The sequence below is a fragment of the Tachysurus vachellii genome, chromosome 20 (assembly GCF_030014155.1).
Source record: "Tachysurus vachellii isolate PV-2020 chromosome 20, HZAU_Pvac_v1, whole genome shotgun sequence".
Classification (NCBI taxonomy): Eukaryota; Metazoa; Chordata; class Actinopteri; order Siluriformes; family Bagridae; genus Tachysurus; species Tachysurus vachellii.
The window spans coordinates 8080864-8101197 of NC_083479.1; the positions used below are offsets into that span (position 1 = coordinate 8080864).

General features: G+C 42.0%; 1 protein-coding gene across 1 annotated transcript; it reads left to right on the forward strand.

The window, feature by feature from the left end:
* Nucleotides 1–15686: 15686 nt before the first annotated feature.
* On the forward strand, nt 15687–20238 carry rfc3 (replication factor C (activator 1) 3). The gene is made up of 9 exons (XM_060895875.1): nt 15687–15904; nt 17072–17209; nt 17360–17427; nt 17513–17610; nt 18184–18365; nt 18837–18973; nt 19147–19245; nt 19767–19836; nt 19956–20238. Exons 1-9 carry the CDS (start codon nt 15818–15820, stop codon nt 20145–20147), a joined length of 1071 nt encoding a protein of 356 aa, XP_060751858.1. The 5' UTR covers nt 15687–15817; the 3' UTR covers nt 20148–20238.
* Nucleotides 20239–20334: the final 96 nt, after the last annotated feature.

Here is a 20334-nt window from a genome sequence, read left to right on the forward strand (position 1 = left end):
AAAATTGAGATACATAGAGAATTGAATTATGTGTATACTTTATTAAGTGACATTTATTGTCTCCATGAGCTTAGGTGTGATACAGAGCTTTATCACAGTTTTATGAATGATAAAAGCACTTCAGTGTGTTGTGGCGTGTGCATACTGCATGTATTTGTACTTGCACTCAAGCATGACTGGGCGGGTCTGTCTGTGTGTCAGTGTGTGTCTGAGTTTGACTTTGGGCCATTCATAACAAGAAGAAATTCCGTGCATCATTGCTTTCTCCCAGCTTCCAGTATGTAAAAATAGCCCTTCAACTCGCAAACAAACACTAGTGCTGTGTTTAGTGCCTGCAAATCTGGAGTCGTAAACTACCAGGCAAAGGCCCAGTTGTCAGACAGTAAATGGAGGCTCTTTCCTCATAATTGTTGCCATTACTTAGGCTGAATTTGGGGAAGTTCTATTTTAACAAGAAGCTGCTCAAAGACAACCGTGTACGGTCAGGACCTTTATTCAGAGTCCAAGAGGATCGTAGCATGGCTGAAAAGTTTCTCTTCTAAAAGGGCTTGAAGGGCTGCGCATGTATGTACAAACCTACATACAACACTATTCTATCTCTCAGTCTTCCTTTTAGTGTTACAGTTCTGCAGTAGGTCACTTCTCTTCAGCTTTTTCTAACAGGTTTGTACATCAGACTGTTGAACTGTAGCTAAATAACACCACCAGAAGCACAACCCACTCTACCGTCCATACACTGCACTTTATTATTTATATTTAAACTTGACTGCTAGGTGCTCTGACTCTAACTGATTCTCACGAAAAGCAAACTTAAATTTGCACTACTGCATATTTCACTTCTCATCTACATATTACTCCAATTGTATAATGGAGTATCATATTGTATTGTATAAATTATGAGCATACTGTACACACTGTACATGTTATTGTGCACATCATGATCTGTATACTTTGATTTTCTCTCTACCAGTGACATTGGATCTGACGCTACTGCAGTAAGTGGAAGCAGGTGAAACAGGCTAAAATATAGGTGAGACAAAAGAAAAATAAAGGACAACGATCGTTCTAAGCCTGAAGAAACATTGTAAAGTGTATATACCAACTCATGGATCTCCTCTGGAATCTGACCAGTCAAAGCTCATGTTACACTGACTCTACACCTGAGATGTAATGGCTCAGGCCATGCTGAGAAAGAATTGAGAACAAAGCCCAGAGTTTTTACACAGAAGAATGAAATTAAGTCCTGTACCAAGAATGTTGGAGACTTAAGAACTAGGCTACTGGCAGCATGTTTTTTTCTTCTTTGCTTGTTTTGTGTGTGTGTGTGTGTGTGTGTGTGTGTGTGTGTGTGTGTGTGTGTGTGTGTGTGTGTGGACAGGTTCAGGGTTTGACAATTTGCATACATAAGATGAATTAAATGAATATTTTGCCATTTTGCCAGATAAGTAAGCTGAATTGTTTTTATTTATACAGAAAATGTTTTATGCAAAGGACATACTGTGTAAATAAGTAACCAACTGTGTATGTGGGTAACCAACTGTGTATGTGATATCATGTGTTAGTAGAAATAAGGTATTGTGTAACTATAGTAAATGTAAAAAGTAAACTTCTTTCACTATATGAATGTGCTAGTTGTGTAAATTGTTCAGTAATTCTTATATTTTTATGACTTTTTTTCTAATATTATGGCACCATGAAGGACAATGATATAAGAGCTAAGAAAACGTACTCGGTTACGAACGTAACCTCGGTTCCCTGAGATACGGAACGAGTACTGCGTATGGGGAAAAGCTCCTTTTTTTCCTCAATACTGAAGCCTTTTTTCAATAACGCAGTGCAACTGCACTGTCATTGGTTTAATATGAAACTTTTTTTAAAACCAATGACGGCGCTGCGTAGCTGCGCGAGCCTGTGGCGATGCAGCGCGCCAAAGCCCCCTAAAAAAGGGGGCGGGGCGTATAGCTATATATGCAGGCAAATCGCCAGAGGAAATCAGGTCATACGACTGAAGCGACGACACTGAAGCCGCAGCCTCGTGGCACGGCATATAACGCAGTACTCGTTCCGTATCTCAGGGAACCGAGGTTACGTTCGTAACCGAGTACGTTCCCTTTCGATACTCCACTCATACTGCGTATGGGGAACGAATTCAACCGCGCCGTGCCACGGTAGAGAACGACAAGACTTATCTTGAACACCTTGGGGCCCAGAGGATAAGTGAGAGGGCCGGAGCCGTCGAACCCTTGACGCAACACTGCTAAGAGGGAGCAAGCTCCCTGGAGGTGGTATGATGACGGAGTCTGAAGAGGCCGTCGTATCAAACCGAAAGAACCCGAGCGTGCAAGGTCGGGATGTCCAGGTTATAGAATCTGACAAAAGTGGACGGCGAGGACCAACTGGCCGCCTCACAGATGTCCTTGATGGAGACACCACTAGACCAGGCCCAAGAAGAGGCCATCCCTCTAGTGGAGTGGGCTCTTACTCCCATGGGGCACTCAAGACCCATAGAAGAGTAACATAGAGCGATAGCGTCGACTATCCAACGCGAGAGGCGTTGCTTTGAGACCGAAGACCCCTTGGTGCGGCCACCAAAGCAGACAAAAAGCTGGTCAGATTGCCTGAACGGCTGTGACCGCTCAGTGTATACCCTCAAAGCCCTCACTGGGCAGAGTAAATTCAGCTCCTGCTCACCTGACAACAGAGGCAGAGCCGAGAGAGAAACTACCTGCGCTCTAAATGGCGTTGAGAGCACTTTAGGTACGTAGCCGTGCCTGGGTTTTAAAATGACCTTTGAGTCATTGGGCCCAAACTCAAGGCATGCAGGGCTCACCGAGAGGGCCTGCAAATCGCCAACACGCTTGACCGATGCTAGAGCAAGTAGCAGAGCGGTTTTCAGCGTTAGGGGCCGGAGGCCAGCCGACCGCAGCGGTTCAAAGGGAGGTCCCTTGAGCGCTTCAAGGACCGTGTGAAGGTCCCAAGTGGGAGCGGTGAGAGGACGAGGGGGCTTCAACCGCCTAGCACCTCTCAGGAAACGCACAATGAGGCCGTTTCGACCCACCGATTGGCCAGCAATAGGAGCATGAAATGCTGCGATGGCTGCTACGTATACCTTGAGCGTGGAAGGGGTGAGACCTTTCTCCAGACGCTCTTGGAGAAATGACAGTATCGGAGATACGTCACACTCAACAGGGTCTTCGTTCCGTGCGGAGCACCAGTCAACGAAGATTGACCATTTCTGGGCGTAGAGGCGTCTCGTAGACGGGGCCCTAGCCTGAGCAATGGTATGCAGCACGTCCTCGGGGAGGCTCAGAGGCTCCCATCGAGGGACCATACGTGCAGAGCCCAGAGTTCTGGCTGCGGGTGCCAGATTGTCCTGTTCGCCTGAGAGAGGAGATCCCGCCTCAGGGGGATTGGCCATGGGGCTTTCATGGAAAGCCTGAATAGCTCCGAGGACCAAACTTGGCTCCTCCAGAGTGGGGCCACCAGGAGGACTCTGTGCCTGTCCTCCCTGACTCGTCTGATGACCTGAGGGACCAGAGCGATCGGGGGAAAAGCATAAAGGAGGAGGCTGGGCCAGTCGTGGGCCAGCGCATCTGTGTCCTTTGAAAAATAAATTGGGCAATGAGAGTTGCTTTCTGAGGCGAAGAGGTCGACCTCTGCCTTCCCGAAAATCTCCCAGATTTTGAGAACCGTCTGGGGATGGAGCATCCACTCGTCCGAGGGGACGTTGCTCCGTGAAAGCATGTCTGCTCCCAGATTTGACTTGCCAGGTATGTGTGTCGCCTTGAGCGTTCGCAACCTGGGTAATGCCCATTCCAAGAGGCGCTTTGCCAGCATGTAGAGGCGGCTGGACGAAAGGCCACCTTGGTGATTTATGTAGGACACCACTGTCACTGTCAGGTTGGACGCATCTGTTGAGACCACCGTCCTTCTGGAAACCGCCTGTAGGAGCACTCCACGGCTGAACCAAACAGGGTTCATCCAAGGCTCCAGGGCTGCTAGACAGGCCTGGTTGACTCTGACGCGAAAGCGGCCGTGCCGCCAAGCGTGAGGTGGGACCCGGAGTTTCAGCCAGTATTGCAGGGGCCGCATTCGTAGGAGGCCAAGCTGCAAAACTGGAGAGGCGGAAGCCATCAGCCCTAGCATCCTCTGAAAGAACTTCAGAGGGAAACAGGCTTTGTTCCTGACAGAGGCCGCGAGCTGCTGAAGTACCAGAGCGCGCTCTGGTGATATGACTGCCCTCATGCGGACCGAGTCGAAAACCACTCCCAGGAACACAACACGTTGGCTGGGGAGCAGTGAGCTCTTGGCAAAATTGACCCTGAGTCCTAGGCACTCTAAGTGGCTCAGGAGCACGGATCTGTGGCGGTCTAGCTCGGTTCGCGACTGGGCTAGAATGAGCCAGTCGTCGAGATAATTCAGAATGCGGATTCCCATCTGTCTCAGAGGGGAAAGTGCCTCGTTCATGCACTTCGTGAAAGTGCGTGGAGCTAGAGACAGCCCAAAGGGAAAGACTGCATATTGGTAAGCCACACCCTCGAACGCGAATCTCAAGAATCGTCTGTGATGTGGGGCTACCTGGATGTGAAAGTAAGCGTCTTTCAGATCCAGCGAGAAGAACCAGTCCTCGGGGCAAATCTGCGTGAGGATCTGCTTTAGTGTCAACATCCTGAACTTCCGTTCCATGAGGGAGAGGTTCAGGAGTCTGAGGTCTAAGATGGGTCTGAGACCGGCATCTTTCTTGGGGACAAGGAAATAACGGCTGTAGAACCCCGACCCGCTTTCTGAGGGAGGAACCATCTCTATGGCTCCTTTCCTCAACAGCGTCAGCACTTCGGTGCGGAGGACCTGGGCGTCGTCCGGCTCTACCAAAGTGGGAATCACCCCGCGAAAACGCGGGGGTCTCCGGGCGAACTGCAGTGAGTAGCCGTATTTTATTATCCCCAACACCCACTTGGACACTCCGGGGATGGCCTGCCAGGCATCGGCCCGCGTGACAAGGGGCTGGATAGTGTCGGATGGCAGGCCACCGATTAGGGGCCTGAACACTGACAAGTGTGGAAGAGGAAAAGTGCTCTCTTTTAGAAAATGTGTAATCTTTATTGTGTTTGCCATAACAGCACTTTGCGTGGACGCAACGACGGTGGGCCCAGGTCGCATAGCTGGCAGGCGAGAGAGCTTCTGGGGTGGTCCGGCCGTGGCGGGACTTTGCTCTTTCCTCTTCCTTCCCCAACGATCAGGAGGATTTAGAGGGCGTCGGGTCCAGCACAATCCTCTGCCGGGGGCCCTGACATCCAGGCGGTTTAGCGCGCTTAGTGGGGCGAGCTGGGCGCTGCTCCCTAGGGGGCGCCACCTGGGGGGCAGAAGGGACAGGTTTGCTCTGGCGCTGAGTCGGCGCAGTCCTGGGGCGACTCAGGGCAGAGGTGGAGCGCTTGGGCAGGAAGTGCCGCATAGCCTGGGACGACTTCTGTGCTGCGGTGAAGCGCTCCGTAAACCCTTCTACGGCCGGCCCGAAGAGACCGGATGGAGAGACTGGGGCATCTAGAAAGGCCACCTTGTCGCTCTCCTTAATCTCAGTGAGGTTGAGCCAGAGGTGGCGCTCCAGCACAATCAGGTTGGCCATGGATCGTCCAATGGCTTGGGCCGTGGTTTTTGTGGCGCGCAGGGCCAGATCTGTGGCGCTGCGGAGGTCGCAAAAAGCAGGTTCACTAGGGCTCGACTCATCCAGGGAACGGAGAAGCTTTGCCTGGAACACCTGTAAAATGGCCATGGTGTGTAGTGCTGAAGCGGCTTGGCCAGCAGAAGTGTAAGCTCTGCCAGCCATGGCAGATGTCATTCTGCAGGGCTTGGAAGGAAGGGCTCTCTTGCTTTTCCACCCCACAGCCGCGGGGGGGCAGAGATGAGCAGCCACGGCATCGTCCAGGGGCGGCAATTGCTCATAGCCCTTCTCCTGAGAGCCATCTACTGCACCGAGAGCTGCAGAAGTGCGTAGGCGGGCCGAGTAGGGGGCGCGCCACGACTTTGTGAGCTCGTCGTGCACCTCAGGGAAGAACGGGGCAGAACGCTGGCGGGGGGCTTGGCGGCTTTCCGGCAAGAACCACTCGTCCAGCCTGCTGCGCGTCGGCTCCTCAGGGGCGGCCCACTCCAGATGGAGATCTTCGACAGCTCTGGAGAGGATGCGGAGAAGCTCGGCATCCATCCCAGCTTTGGCGTCGATGGGCTCTCGCGACGGCAAGTGGGCGGGGTTAGGATCACCGGCCCAATCTTCCGTTTCAGAAGCCGCGAGTGACATGGAGTCGTCAAGCGGCTCGTCCTCCGATCCGCCAAATGAGACGAGGTCACTCATTTCAGCTGAGGGACGCTGCTCTGGGCGTGAGAAGAGGACGGGGGACGGCTCTCTCGTTGGAGAGAGTGAGGCACGCGGGCGAAGAGCCGGCGTGAGCTCACCCAAACCCGGGCGCTGAGCCCCTCTTCCCCGCTGTCGCTTCCTGGCCGGCTCGCGGGAGGAAGAAGACGGGGGGGCGTGAGGAGCGGAGTCACTTTCATGAAAGAAAGCGATCCGCGAGCGCAGAGAGGCGAGACTCATGCTCTCACAGAAGCAGCATGAGGACTCAGTGAGTGCAGTTTCAGCGTGGGATTTACCCAGGCAGGAAACGCACTCCTCATGGCCGTCATTGTCATGCAGAGAGACTCTGCATGTGCCACAGTTGTGACGCGGCATGGCCGCCGCCGTTAAAACGGCGTTTGTTTTGGAAATGCTCTTTTAGAGCGATGAAAACCACTGGAAAGCTCTTTTTGTGATCGCCGGATGGCGGCAGGAGATCGCTGAGAAGCGGCTGCAAGCAGGAAGCCGGCAGCCCAAGAACGGCGCGAGACGCGGCTGTCTAAAGAGCGCCGGCGCTGCAAGCGGTCGGCGGTCTCAGCTGGTCCGCTGCGGTGCCTATTCAACGGCGAAAATCCAGCGAAGGCGTTCAGAGGAAATTCAGCGAAGTGAAGTCGTCGCTGAAGGAGTAAGATCTGATTTCCTCTGGCGATTTGCCTGCATATATAGCTATACGCCCCGCCCCCTTTTTTAGGGGGCTTTGGCGCGCTGCATCGCCACAGGCTCGCGCAGCTACGCAGCGCCGTCATTGGTTTTAAAAAAGTTTCATATTAAACCAATGACAGTGCAGTTGCACTGCGTTATTGAAAAAAGGCTTCAGTATTGAGGGAAAAAAGGAGCTTTTCCCCATACGCAGTATGAGTGGAGTATCGAAAGGGAACTACAAGATGTAGTAAGCAGAAAGAGCATCATGGCCTTAATCTGAGATCTAAAACTCATTTTACCACAACTGTTTATTTTAATTTGCTCTGAAATACCAGCCTTCTCCATCACTAAACCACACTTTGGACATAGAGGGATACATTCAAATAATTTATAGAGGGTAATCTATCAAGTTGTACCCCCACTTGGTTTTCAGACAATATCCATTTTCTTGAGGAATGCTGTGTATTTGGCAGAGAGAGCTGGAGCCCATGATAAGGCCTCTTGCAGGGTCAAAAGGAATGGAGGTAATTCAAAAAATATACATTTCACAAAATGTCTTTCCATGCAAAACCCTATAGAACCCTATAGAAAAGCTCTTAGAAGGCATGAAAGTAAGGACATACTGAGATATGACACCTTAATATCAATATATAAATCTCAAAATGAGAATGTGCAGATGAGATATAATGTTTTAGAATTAATTAATAATGAACTGAAAAAAGTTTAATTTAGGTTATGTGTTTTTGTACGTGTCTTACTAAGAACTAGGCATAACCAGCATCTCAAAAAAACATTATAAACATTTTACTCCATTATATTTACCTTGCTCCAAAACTAAGATATTAAAGTATTTATGGTTTATAGATTAGCTGATTAAAAAGGTATTAAAAAAAAGCTGATTATAAAGGGTGTAAAGTATGTTTCTGGTCTGAACTTTACATATAACGGCTGAGATCATTTAGGGAAACGCGTACAGCGCCCTCTGCTGGTTTGATCAAGTCAAGTCAAGAAGCTTTTATTGTCATTACACCAATATAATGCTCAAGGCTGTACATAGTGAAATGAAACAACATTACATCAAGACCATGGTGCTACATAAAACAACGCAGGGCTAAGGATTTTAAGTAAGTTGTACTAGCCATATAGACAAAAGACAGTGCAGACAAAAACAACACACTACAGGACAGATGAGGTGAAGGTCTGGTTGTAGAGCTGAAGTGAAAGCCTTCAGTTGCTGTAGTACAAAATTTCGACACTTTTACTTTTTATGTTTGTTTTAAAATAAATGTTATAATGATAACAGCTAGTCTTTAATTCTCTTAACTTCTGACGTAAAGATCACGGTCTCAACTATTTGGAAAAATCTTCCTATGTTTGCCACCCGAGGATTTAGACCAATGTTTTATGTTATTTTCAGGAGTGTTGACAAAAGATAGGACCTTTAGGAAGGGTCTAAGGGCTTTAAAAGGGACCACAGGAAATGAAGGTTCAGCAGAACATCCAGTTATGCTCGTTAATGCAAAAATTTAACCACTTTCATAAGACAAAAGCAAAATATGCAAGTTCACTGACAAGGAGGTCTAAATATAAATAAAAAAGATAATTATACCTGCATTCGCTCATATAATGTTCAGTTGTAGTAAGCTCGATCAAGGGAATAGGGAAGTTTGATCAAGCCCATAATGATTTTTGATTCTTGAAAGATTCTTGAATTATATATAATCATAATTTTACAAGCATAATATTATTTTAAGTCCTTTTCTCCATAACAGCTGGTATTTGTCACCCAAATAATCTTAATTAAATTTGTATACTACACTTACATGCTTAATATCTAGATCATGTCCTGCATTTCAGTCTATTTTTATTAACACTGTCTGTGTACAGTTTTCTGTAGTGTTCTGTAAAAAAGAGCACTTTGTAGTCTGTACCACACATTGATTTAACTAGGACAGGAAAGTGTAAAGCCTCTCACCTGTTTCTCACTGAATGTGATCTTATCCTCCATAACCTCAGTGCTTGTGGTCTTTGTTTTTGTTTCTGTAACTGTAGGTAAAGTCTCCTTTTCCTTTCTTGACTTTCTTCTCTTTCTCCTGGCTTTGTGCATACTCTTGCGTTTCTGACTGATGAGGAATTGTCTGTACAGCCCAGAGGGAAGACCACTAACATCATTGTTTTTGTCATCATCGTCACCCTGTCCTGAGGGTGACCCTCCATCTGAACTCTCATAATTGAAGAGTGGGTGACCAGATTCTGCAGGTCTGACAAGATCATTGTATTGTACTGATTCATTCCTGTCTGAGAAAACAATTGCGCTTGGCTTATGTTTTATAATACGGGGCAGTGGCCGTGAAACCCCCACCAGGACAAGGTTTCTTGGGTCACGCAGCTTGCCAAAGTCCCAGAATGATTTAGAGCCCATATTCTGAAAGCTAAGTTGATGGGGACACAACTTTCCCATGTAAGTGGCTCGAGGCTGATCCTGGTATAGTCTGGTAATTCTGGGGAAATCGCAGAGTCACTAAAAAGTTACTAAAGCCATACATCCTTCTCAGTTCAAAGTTAGTTCTTATCGTTAAGCTAGAATACTTCCCAAAGCCTTTTGATCAGTTTATTTTTCCCAGTGTGCCTTTCCAACCTGCAAACAAAAGAAAGATGAGGTATATTCTGGTGCTTGCATTTCCTTTTTATCCTTGATTAAACTCAACTAAAACATGTTGTGAAAAGCCAAATTTCCATTCTGTTAGAACTCTTGATATTATGTGCATAATTATAATTCAGACTTCTGTAGTCACCACCTGCTCTCAAGCCTGGATATGTCAGGACGAGTTATCACTGCTACGGTCTGGAAGGATTTGCTTGTGGTGCTGTGGATCTAAAACATTTTATCTACAGATATCTAACATACATACATATATCATGCTTACATAAAATATCTTATATGTTGTATGTTATAGATATGTCTGGACAAAATGTTTGGATCCACAGCACCACATGCAAATCCTACCAGACAGTAGCAGTGATATATATATAAATATAAATATGCTTGTCAGAATAGAAAGCAAGCCAGTCAATGTCCAAGCCACCTTCATAGTGCACATATTAACAATAACAAAAATAGCAGTAAGCAACAGAATGAGGATTGGTTACCTGAATCTTCAATGGTCCATTGAGGTCCATTGATTAGTTCCATTAAGAAGGGCACTGAAAATAAGACATAAACATTTACTTTTAAATATTGATTTGTAAATGTTGTGTTTCTGAAGCTACCAGTGCTAAAGGAGTCTTCATGGACTTAAGTGAGTACCTTCACAGATAGGAGGAGACTCTAACAGGGAAAGAGGCAGTGTCGCACACGTAAAGGTGTGGGAGGGGGTAGAGAGAGAGAGAGAGAGAGAGAGAGAGAGAGAGAGAGAGAGAGAGGGATAGAGAGAGAGAGAGAGAGAGAGAGAGAGCGAGGGATATAGAGAGAGACAGAGAGAGAGCGAGGGATAGAGAGAGAGGGAGAGAGAGAGAGAGAGAGTTTCACACGTGTTCTTATATTTATAGATTCACAGGTATGCAAGTCAAGCTTTAGATGACACATCAACATATGAAAATCCTTCACATGGGGAAACTTTGACATTTTCTGTGCTAAACACTATGGGCTTTCCAGAAATAAAACTATTTCTATTTTGCAGTAAAGTTATAGCATTTGAAGCTCAGAGTACCCCAAAGGTAAAAAAAAGGAGAAAACTGGAAGACTGAAAGACACCAATATACTGTACAAGGTCTCTAAAAGCAACTACTGTTTACTGATTTATATTGAATATCATATGTAATAAATAATAATTCATAGTTCATGAACCTCACAGAACAGCTGGGCCAGTTTAAAAAGTTTGATTAATATTTTTCAGAACACCTCACATACATATGGCAGTGAAAACAGTGTTAGTACTGCCTATAGGGTCAGTTCACAGCAAGCACATTGCACTACTTACATTGTTGTGTAACTGTGGTCCCAATGCGACCGACCGCTGTTGGTTAAAGGTCATGTTAATAAAAATATACATTTATATAAAAATATATATTTAGGTTTACTTACATTTGGCTTCTTCAGAAATAAACCACCTGCCAGTTGAACAAATACAAAATGAATATAATCAGTCAAGCACAAAGAACTACATTTAAAATGTACAGTATTACTGTATATTTCACAGCTCTGAAGTACAGCCCTTACTACGATAAATACGATCCAGACTCCATATGATTCAGAATGGCACAGACATTTGAAATTCCTCTACACAAGCCTTCCTCACCTGAAAAGCATTCCTGTGATGCCTTGGCCTTAGAACTTCACAAACTTTTATAGTAGAGATATTATAGTAGCAGTTTCCGTTCCATTTCTGGTGGACAAAGATTCCTCTGACAGTATAAGAATATTTTGCAGACATTTTACATATTACATGCATTAGAATTATTATCTGATAAGACATGCCATGTTGTTTATGCCAAATAGGATGTGAAATTTTAGCTTCATTCATACACACACACACACACACACACACACACACACACACAGACAAACACACACACAGCCTACATTGTAAGTGCTCTGCCCTACATTATGCATGTTATTACAACCTGCTGTAACACGCATTGTAAGAGATATATGGAAAATATGCTGCATGAATTTGTACACTGCTACCAATCTGCACTGTAACCTCTTAGTAGTCTAATATATATTAAAATAAAATTTTAAATACTTTTGTTCCCCAAACCATCTGCTTCATTTATGCAATAAACACAACACAGGCATGGATGAAAAGCGATTATAATTCCTTGAATGTAAACCATTTACTAAATTTATGGTCCAGGGTTTTGAAGCAACTTTCTGTTCAATGCAATGGTCCTGGAGAAACGTTGACTCATTTCACAGTGTACTGCAACAGCTATATATGGTTGAAATGACAATAAAAGCTTTTTGACTTGACTTAACTGTTCCAAGGTTAAATAGACTTTAAATATTTAAGGGCTTAAATAGTGCAGAGACAGAGTAACCCTCCTGTCATGAAAGCATGGTATTTATATGTACAAATAAACACATATCATTTGTACAAATAAACACATATCATATCATCAACCCTAAAGAATTTTGATTTATAATGTAATAAATGTGTATTACAATATACAACGGTTAGTTTAGGTCCACTGCTTTGATGGGTTGAGCGGTGTACCAAGAGTACTTATATTCCCTATAACTGCACTGGGACGTGTCACGGCGTGTGTATCACTCCGCTCGTCTGTGTGTGCCATTTAAAATTCCACTTCCTGGTTTGATAGTTACTACAGTAGTGTTAATGGCATCAACAACATGCATGGAGAATGACAGTTTTCAGGAATTGACTTAAAATACAAAAGCTCATCAGATGTAGATGAAAAGAAAGGCAGGACTCCTTTAACAGAAATGAACAAATCAATATAGCTAGCTAGCCATAGTTAACCAACCAGGGATCTATTTTGCTAGCAGAGCAAAAATAAACAGAATATTTGGCCATGCAGTGTCTGAAATGTCACTTACCTGAAATTAAGTTCTTGTTTATTTAACTGTTGTCTAAAATCAAGATTCAGACATGCAATTATGCATTTAGTAAGATTCAGTAAGACTGCACTCTTGTTTGTCTTAAATTGTTTTTATCTACAGTGAAATTTCCAATAAAAATAATGAGGAATGTACATAAGCTTGCACTAACAGTTGGGTCCTTAGATTTTGTACAATTTTACAAAGAGTTTAATACAATTTAATTTTAAATCTGTGCTTATTCATATACACTGAAGCTAATACATAAACATAACCAAATATACCACCTTTATGTGTATTATGTATATACTTGGACTGTAGAATAAATGCAAGCAAGCTATTGGAAGGTAAGCTTACAGTATACTTATACATATGACTTCATCAGTTGTAATGTGTAGACTAATCATGTGTATAGTGTCTATACTGTGTACAGTGTGTGGTCTGGTATGTCATATATGTATTCTGAACTGCAAAAAGTGATGAAATGTGGGGGGAAAAAATCCTAAAAGTAAGCAACACATTGTTGAAAAAGCCCAGTGTAAGGATGACGTGTCATCTGTACATAGACACACAATTCATCACCCTGTCAGTTGCTTAGTTCATCACCAGGTGTGGTTCACTGAACTGTGACTTGAACCTACATGGATATTTCTGCTCTCTCATTTCAGGTGAGGCTGAAAATATGAAAATACCCATTACTGTGCCTCCCACTAAGAAGGGTACAGGTGTGATGTAAATCATCACCTTAGTTCAAACGCTGTAAAACAGTGCAACAAAGTTTGTTATAATATGCATAATAATGCATTCTTGGGGACACTTTAGTAGGGCTAAAATTATTTTTTTTAAAGATATTAATTAAGCCTGATGGAAATAGTGTACATATTATGAGGACTAGACAGTTACTGATAATAAGTATTCTACCATTTCAGAACACAAGATACTGTGCACAACATTTTAAATAAAAATATGTATCTGTGTGTATCTGTGTCTGTTTTAGCAGTCAAATTAGAAAATATTAAAATATGGGGTTGGAGGTATCTGTGCAAATGGAGTCTGACATAGTGACGACATCAAGCATGTTTACATCTTAGACATTCACTATACATTCCTGCGGATTATTAAACTAGATAAAGTGTCAAAAACATCCTGACCTTCATCCTGATCCTGTCTCATCAAGCATATGAATGTGTGTGGACATGAACTTACATTTCTCTACCCATTCTTTACCAGCACTTTCACCTGCAGTCACTGCCACATTTTGATAGAATAGAATAATACGAAAAAAAAGTGCATTCATTCATTCATTCATTCATTTTCTACCTCTTAGCCGAACTACCTCGGGTCACGGGGAGCCTGTGCCTATCTCAGGCGTCACTGGGCATCAAGGCAGGATACACCCTGGACGGAGTGCCAACCCATCGCAGGACACACACACTCTCATTCACTCACACACTCACACACTACTTTTTCAGAGATGCCAATCAACCTACCATGCATGTCTTTGGACCGGGGGAGGAAACCGGAGTACCCGGAGGAAACCCCAGAGGCACGGGGAGAACATGCAAACTCCACACACACAAGGCGGAGGCGGGAATCGAACCCCCAACCCTGGAGGTGTGAGGCGAACGTGCTAACCACTAAGCCACCGTGCCCCCCTTTAAAAAGTGCATATAAATGTAAAAATAATTTACATAAAAATGGTCTTCCTCAGGGTTCTCTGGTTTCCATCCACCTCCCAAAAACATTCCAGTAAGTGGTTTATTGACTTTAAGTTGCCTCCAGGTGTGAATGTGTGCACTGTTATTCCAATTTAGGGTGTATTCCTGTAACAGATCCACACACACTTCCCATCCTACCCACCTTCCCCGGAAAGGCACCGAATATATCAGATCACAAGTCTGATCTAAAAGTGGTTACTAAAGATGAGAGAATAATTAAACATATTAATGTACATGCAGCATCACTGATGATTAACACCCTATTTTTTATTTCGTATATATTAATTGTACAAAAATAGCATTAAATTTTGACTGTATGTAAAAATAGGGTTGTGTGTTTAACCATGCAGAAACAAATGTACTTTAAGTATATTTTAGTGTGTTTTAAATATACTATGGTGCATACATTTTGATCCATTTTGCACATATAACTGATGTGAAATTAAACCATATTTTACTGTATTTAAAATACATTAGAAATGTATGAAAACTGAACATGTTTATCTTTTCCTACAGTTTATTTAAATCACAAAAGGTCATAACATACAGTAGTATGCGTATATATTGCAATATATTTCACCATCTAAAATGCTGTAATTATTGACAATAATATTACAAAATGTCTAGAATCTGTAGCTTCTATGCTTAGAAGAGGCTAAACATGGAACATACAGTGTCCATTATTTAAAATATCTGCCTATTGAGGATATTAGTGAAGCTCCCAGACCAGAGTATGTTCAGATGTCAGTTGCAGATTGCACATAATCTGACTGAATATTGGATATTAAAAGTATGTAGTAAACATGTTCTACTGTTAAACAATACGTGCATGTTGATAACTCACATAACAAATGTACTAGTTCACTCAGATCATGACCCATGATCAGATTATTAAAAAATATTAGAATAAACAGCCCTCGTTTCAGGAAATCATAAATCAAGTCTACATTACCTATATATATATAAAATAAAGAGTAAACATTAGCAATCAAAATCAGAACCGGGGTTGGAACAGAAAACTGACGAGACAATAACTAAAAGAACAGAAGAAAAAAAGAACACAATACCACATTAATAAAAAAAAAAAAATTACAAATTAAGTATAATATTGAGTTTGTAATCAAAGTCTACATCTTTGGATGCTTTATTGTTAACTGAATATGAAATTGTAATTTGTTTTAATTTAATTTAGTTTTAAATCTTGCAAAAAACACTTAAAAATAGGTTTACTATTAGAACATTTACATTTGTCTATTTAAAATCTACAAAGAAAAAGAATTACGTTTATTATGCAGCAAATAAGATTTTACGTAAGATTACGTAGTACGTAATGTGTTACGTATTGCGTCTTATACCAAACGCTCTGATTTGTCCATCGGCGCTTTCCGTACTATATTCTTGTGACAGTTGTGTTCGCGCGCGCAGGTTTGTTGTATTTCGCGGTAGCAGCCATCAGAGCGCGCGCACAGATAAACAACTATTTACAAGTTCAGTCGTTTTTATAAAAACAACATGAGTTTATGGGTTGATAAATACAGACCAACATCTCTGGCCAAGCTGGATTATCACAAAGAACAAGCAAGTCAGCTAAAAAACCTGGTAAGGACCTCAAAATGCCTGGTGTTTACTGGTGTTTATTAATGTTTACTTGTGTTTACTGGCGTTTACTGGTGTTTACTGGTATTTACTGGTGTTTACTGGCGTTTATAGGTATTTACTGGTGTTTACTGGTATTTACTGGTGTTTACTGGAGTTTACTGGTACTTACTGGTATTTACTGGTGTTTACTGGTATTTACTGGTGTTTACTGGTGTTTACTGGAGTTTACTGGTACTTACTGGTATTTACTGGTGTTTACTGGTATTTACTGGTGTTTACTGGTGTTTACTGGAGTTTACTGGTACTTACTGGTATTTACTGGTGTTTACTGGTATTTACTGGTTAGCTAAAGTGTGTTAGCCGGTTTGTGTGTGTTCTATGGAAATTAAAAGCATATTAAAAGCAGATTAAATAACATTATTGTAGAAGATGATTGTTACACCAAAACTACCGTTTTTTTTTTTTACATTATTAAACCAACCAGTTTGAAATCTAGGTTCAGATTTTACAGATGTTTAGTGTTTACAGATGTTTAGTGAACAACAAATAAGACACAGTCGGAGTGTGGTTGTATAGAACAAAATAACTTTTTATACTTACAACTTGAAGATACTGTAAAAATGTGCAGTAAAAATGCTTGACATATTAAAACCATTCCAGCATGAGGTCAGTGTACAATAAAATTAAAGCAAGAGTTTGTGCACTGTATATAGAAATACTTTTTAACGCTTACTTATTTTGAATAATACATAAATATAAAAAAGTTTGAAAACTGAAGTTTCTGTCATTCCATTTCTTATGATGGATGTGACATCAAAAGTCCTCTTGTGATTGGTTGTGGAATTTCACTATTTTTCTCCAAGAACACGAAATATAAGAATTGTTGTTTTTTTTGTTTTGTTTTTTAAAAAGTACAGAATTCTGCTCGTTCACTTTTTAAAACGCTGCTTCATATTTAACTTAAACTGAATCGAAGTTGACTTGCCAAAAATGAAGGACAAAAAAGTGACCAGAAGATCTCAAACCTTGTTGAATCATTTTCTAATCCTTTTGTTGGAACATCTGAAGTTCAGTAGCAAAAACAGATCGCAAGACGGTTCTTTGCATATTTTTATAATTAATGATATTTTACAAATGGACATAAATGTGCTTAAATGTTTTATTTAGGTACAATGTGGTGATTTCCCGCACCTGCTTGTTTATGGTCCATCTGGCGCTGGCAAAAAGACACGAATTATGTGTCTCCTGCGTGAGCTGTATGGTGCTGGGGTGGAGAAGCTGCGTATTGAACACCAGTCCATTGTAGTAAGCACTTTCCTTATGAAAACTCCTTTCAATAGTATTAAATGCTTGGAGATGTAACCACTGATTAAATCTGTGAAATTAACAAGAATTAAACCTGTCAGTTCAGTGCAGGTTTCTGATTATAACATTAATAAATATTTCTGCATACAGGCTCCATCTAAAAAAAAGATTGAAATCAACACAATTGCCAGTAACTACCATTTGGAGGTGAATCCAAGGTAAGCTGCCACTCCCTCAGGGTGCCATTATTTTATTCTCATTGTTTGACTGGTGCCTGACTCGTCTGTGTGCCTGGTTTTGTAGCGATGCAGGAAATAGTGACCGTGTCGTCATCCAAGAGCTGATCAAAACGCTGGCTCAGTCACAGCAGATCCAGTCCAGCACACAGAGAGAGTTCAAAGGTCAGAATAGAATTACATTTTTATTACATTTGACATTTGTGTCAAGTATTGACAGTTGTATTGATATAGAGTTGTATACACTTGCATGTTTATCACTATGGACTGCATACATGTACTGCATATCTGTATTCTTTGAGGACAACAGTCACCTCATCAATACAACATTTATCAGACTGTATATTTATAATCACACCCTCCAGTGTCACCCACATGAGGATGAGGTTCCACTTTGAGTCTGGTTCCTCTCAAGGTTTCTTCCTTTACTAAGGGAGTTTTTCCTTGAAACTGCTGCCTGAGTCACCTCAGACTTGCTCACTGGGGATAAATACAAACACATTTAAATATATCTATTATATATAGTATTATATTAATCTTATATTATTCTTTATATTAACCTTTTGTTTGATGTTTATATTCTGTAAAGCTGCTTTGAGACAATGTCATTGTTAAATGCGCTATACAAATACATTTTGAACTCCATTCTTTGTTACTCTTCATCTATAAGAAATTTATAATTACTTTTTTGTCATTTTTATAAGTATAAAATGTCTTAAATGCTCCTTGTATCTGCAGTGGTGCTGCTCACAGAGGTGGACCGGCTCACCAAAGATGCACAGCATGCCCTGCGCCGGACCATGGAGAAATACATGGGCACCTGTCGCCTCATCTTGTGCTGTAACTCCACCTCTAAAGTGATCTCTCCAATAAGGAGCAGGTGCCTGGCTGTGAGAGTGCCACTGCCCAGCACTGAGGAGGTAATTACACTAATCCCTCAAACTCCTCATAGATGAAACAGGCTTTTATGTTAGACTGCGAGGCAGGTAGAATGGCAGGCAGAGTACATTCATAAGCTTGTAAAAATAAGGCTGATCTTTTATATGTCTATGAATATCTGCGTTCTCACAACTACAACCAGAAGCCACTTTATGTTAAACTGTCAGAGAAGCTGCAATAGTTATATTATCATCTGTGAGAGGTCATGAAACAACACTAACACACATCCAACTGTAAAATTTGTCCCCAGAGAAAGCTACTCAAATCTTTACTTGTCTTTGCTTTATTTGTTACTTGTTTCTTAACATTTTACTGCCGTTGTTAAAGTAAAAATATTAACTGACATGAACATGTATGTAGTTACAGCATGGTGGAGGTTACAGTGCAGCTCACTGATCACTTTTTCACATTTTGTGTAAGACCTTTCACTTCAGGCTTATTCTGTGTTTCAGGTGTGCAGTGTTCTAATGGGTGTGTGCAAAAAGGAAGGGCTTCTTCTCCCAGCTGAGCTGGCCAGAAAGATTGCAGAGAAGTCAGGCCGCAACCTTCGCAAAGCTCTACTCATGTGTGAGGCGTGTCGAGTGCAACAGTGAGTTAAGACCAATGACTGTGACAGGAGCAAGACTGGATTTAGATCTTTGTTTTGAAACTGGTTTATGTACAGTATGTTTTGATCAAAGGAAACTGTAGATATCATATCATTATTTGTTTAACAGTACCTGCTGCAGGGAGAAAACAGATCGTTTTTGTACCTGTCCTCAGGTATCCTTTCTCTGCGGATCAGGACATCCCTGAAACAGACTGGGAAGTTTACCTCAGAGAGACGGCTAATGCCATCATCAACCAGCAGAGCCCACAAAGGTTAGTACTGTATGTCTAGTTGTGTTGTCACTAAAACTGTTACAGTTGTGTGTTTAAGTATTCATGAGTGGAGAATTGAATTAGTGAGCCCTTTATACAAGTAAATGTTGCCTGGACACTTAACTGCCTTAGCTAAAAAGTGGAAGCTAACATAGTGGAATAACACATGGCAGGGCCAGTTCAGTGTATTAGTAACTATTATTACACTTATTAGTAAATGTAATATTATACTAGTCTGACTAGAGTTTCTTGTCACTCTTGTTTTTGTGTGTCATCTGTGCAATCTCATGAATCTCTTTAGTTAATAAGCTCTACCACCTCCTAGCTCATTCCTCACTTGGTGTCTGAAAGCATGTACTGTAGCTACAGCATCATCATGCATCACACCACGTTGAAGCACGTTATGTTTTAATGCTGTTTAAATCTGCTTTTAAGCTGTTGGTTTTAATGATGAAATGTTTCCCATTTTATGGCAATTATGTTATAAATTAACAAATCTTAATTTATCCCTTTCAATCAAGACTCTTGGAGGTTCGGGCAAGACTTTACGAACTGCTAACTCATTGCATTCCAGCAGAAATCATCATGAAGGTATAATCTGATAATTCTAATCATAGTACCCCTCTTATGTGGTTACCAGTTCAGAGCTGCATAAATCCACCTTAAATAATTCACTCCAAAGAAGTTCATGTTGTGTGTATTCTATTTAGGGGCTTGTGACTGAGCTGCTCAGTAACTGTGATGGCCATCTGAAACCTGAGGTGGCTCAAATGGCAGCCTATTATGAACACAGATTGCAGCTGGGCAGCAAAGCCATTTACCACCTGGAGGCCTTCGTGGCAAAATTCATGGCCATCTATAAGAAGTTTATGGAGGATGGACTTGACAACTTCATGTTCTGATTCCTCTCAATCATCTTTTTATATTTTTTGTTTTGGCTCTAAAATTATCTGCAAACTTTAGTATCTATAATAAACAAAACCTTTGCTAAAATTTTTTTTTACTTGATTCATATAGTATGTGTTTATGACAACACAGTGTTTGAATACAAAACCGTTTGGGTAAATAAAGTGAAAACTAATTAGTGTA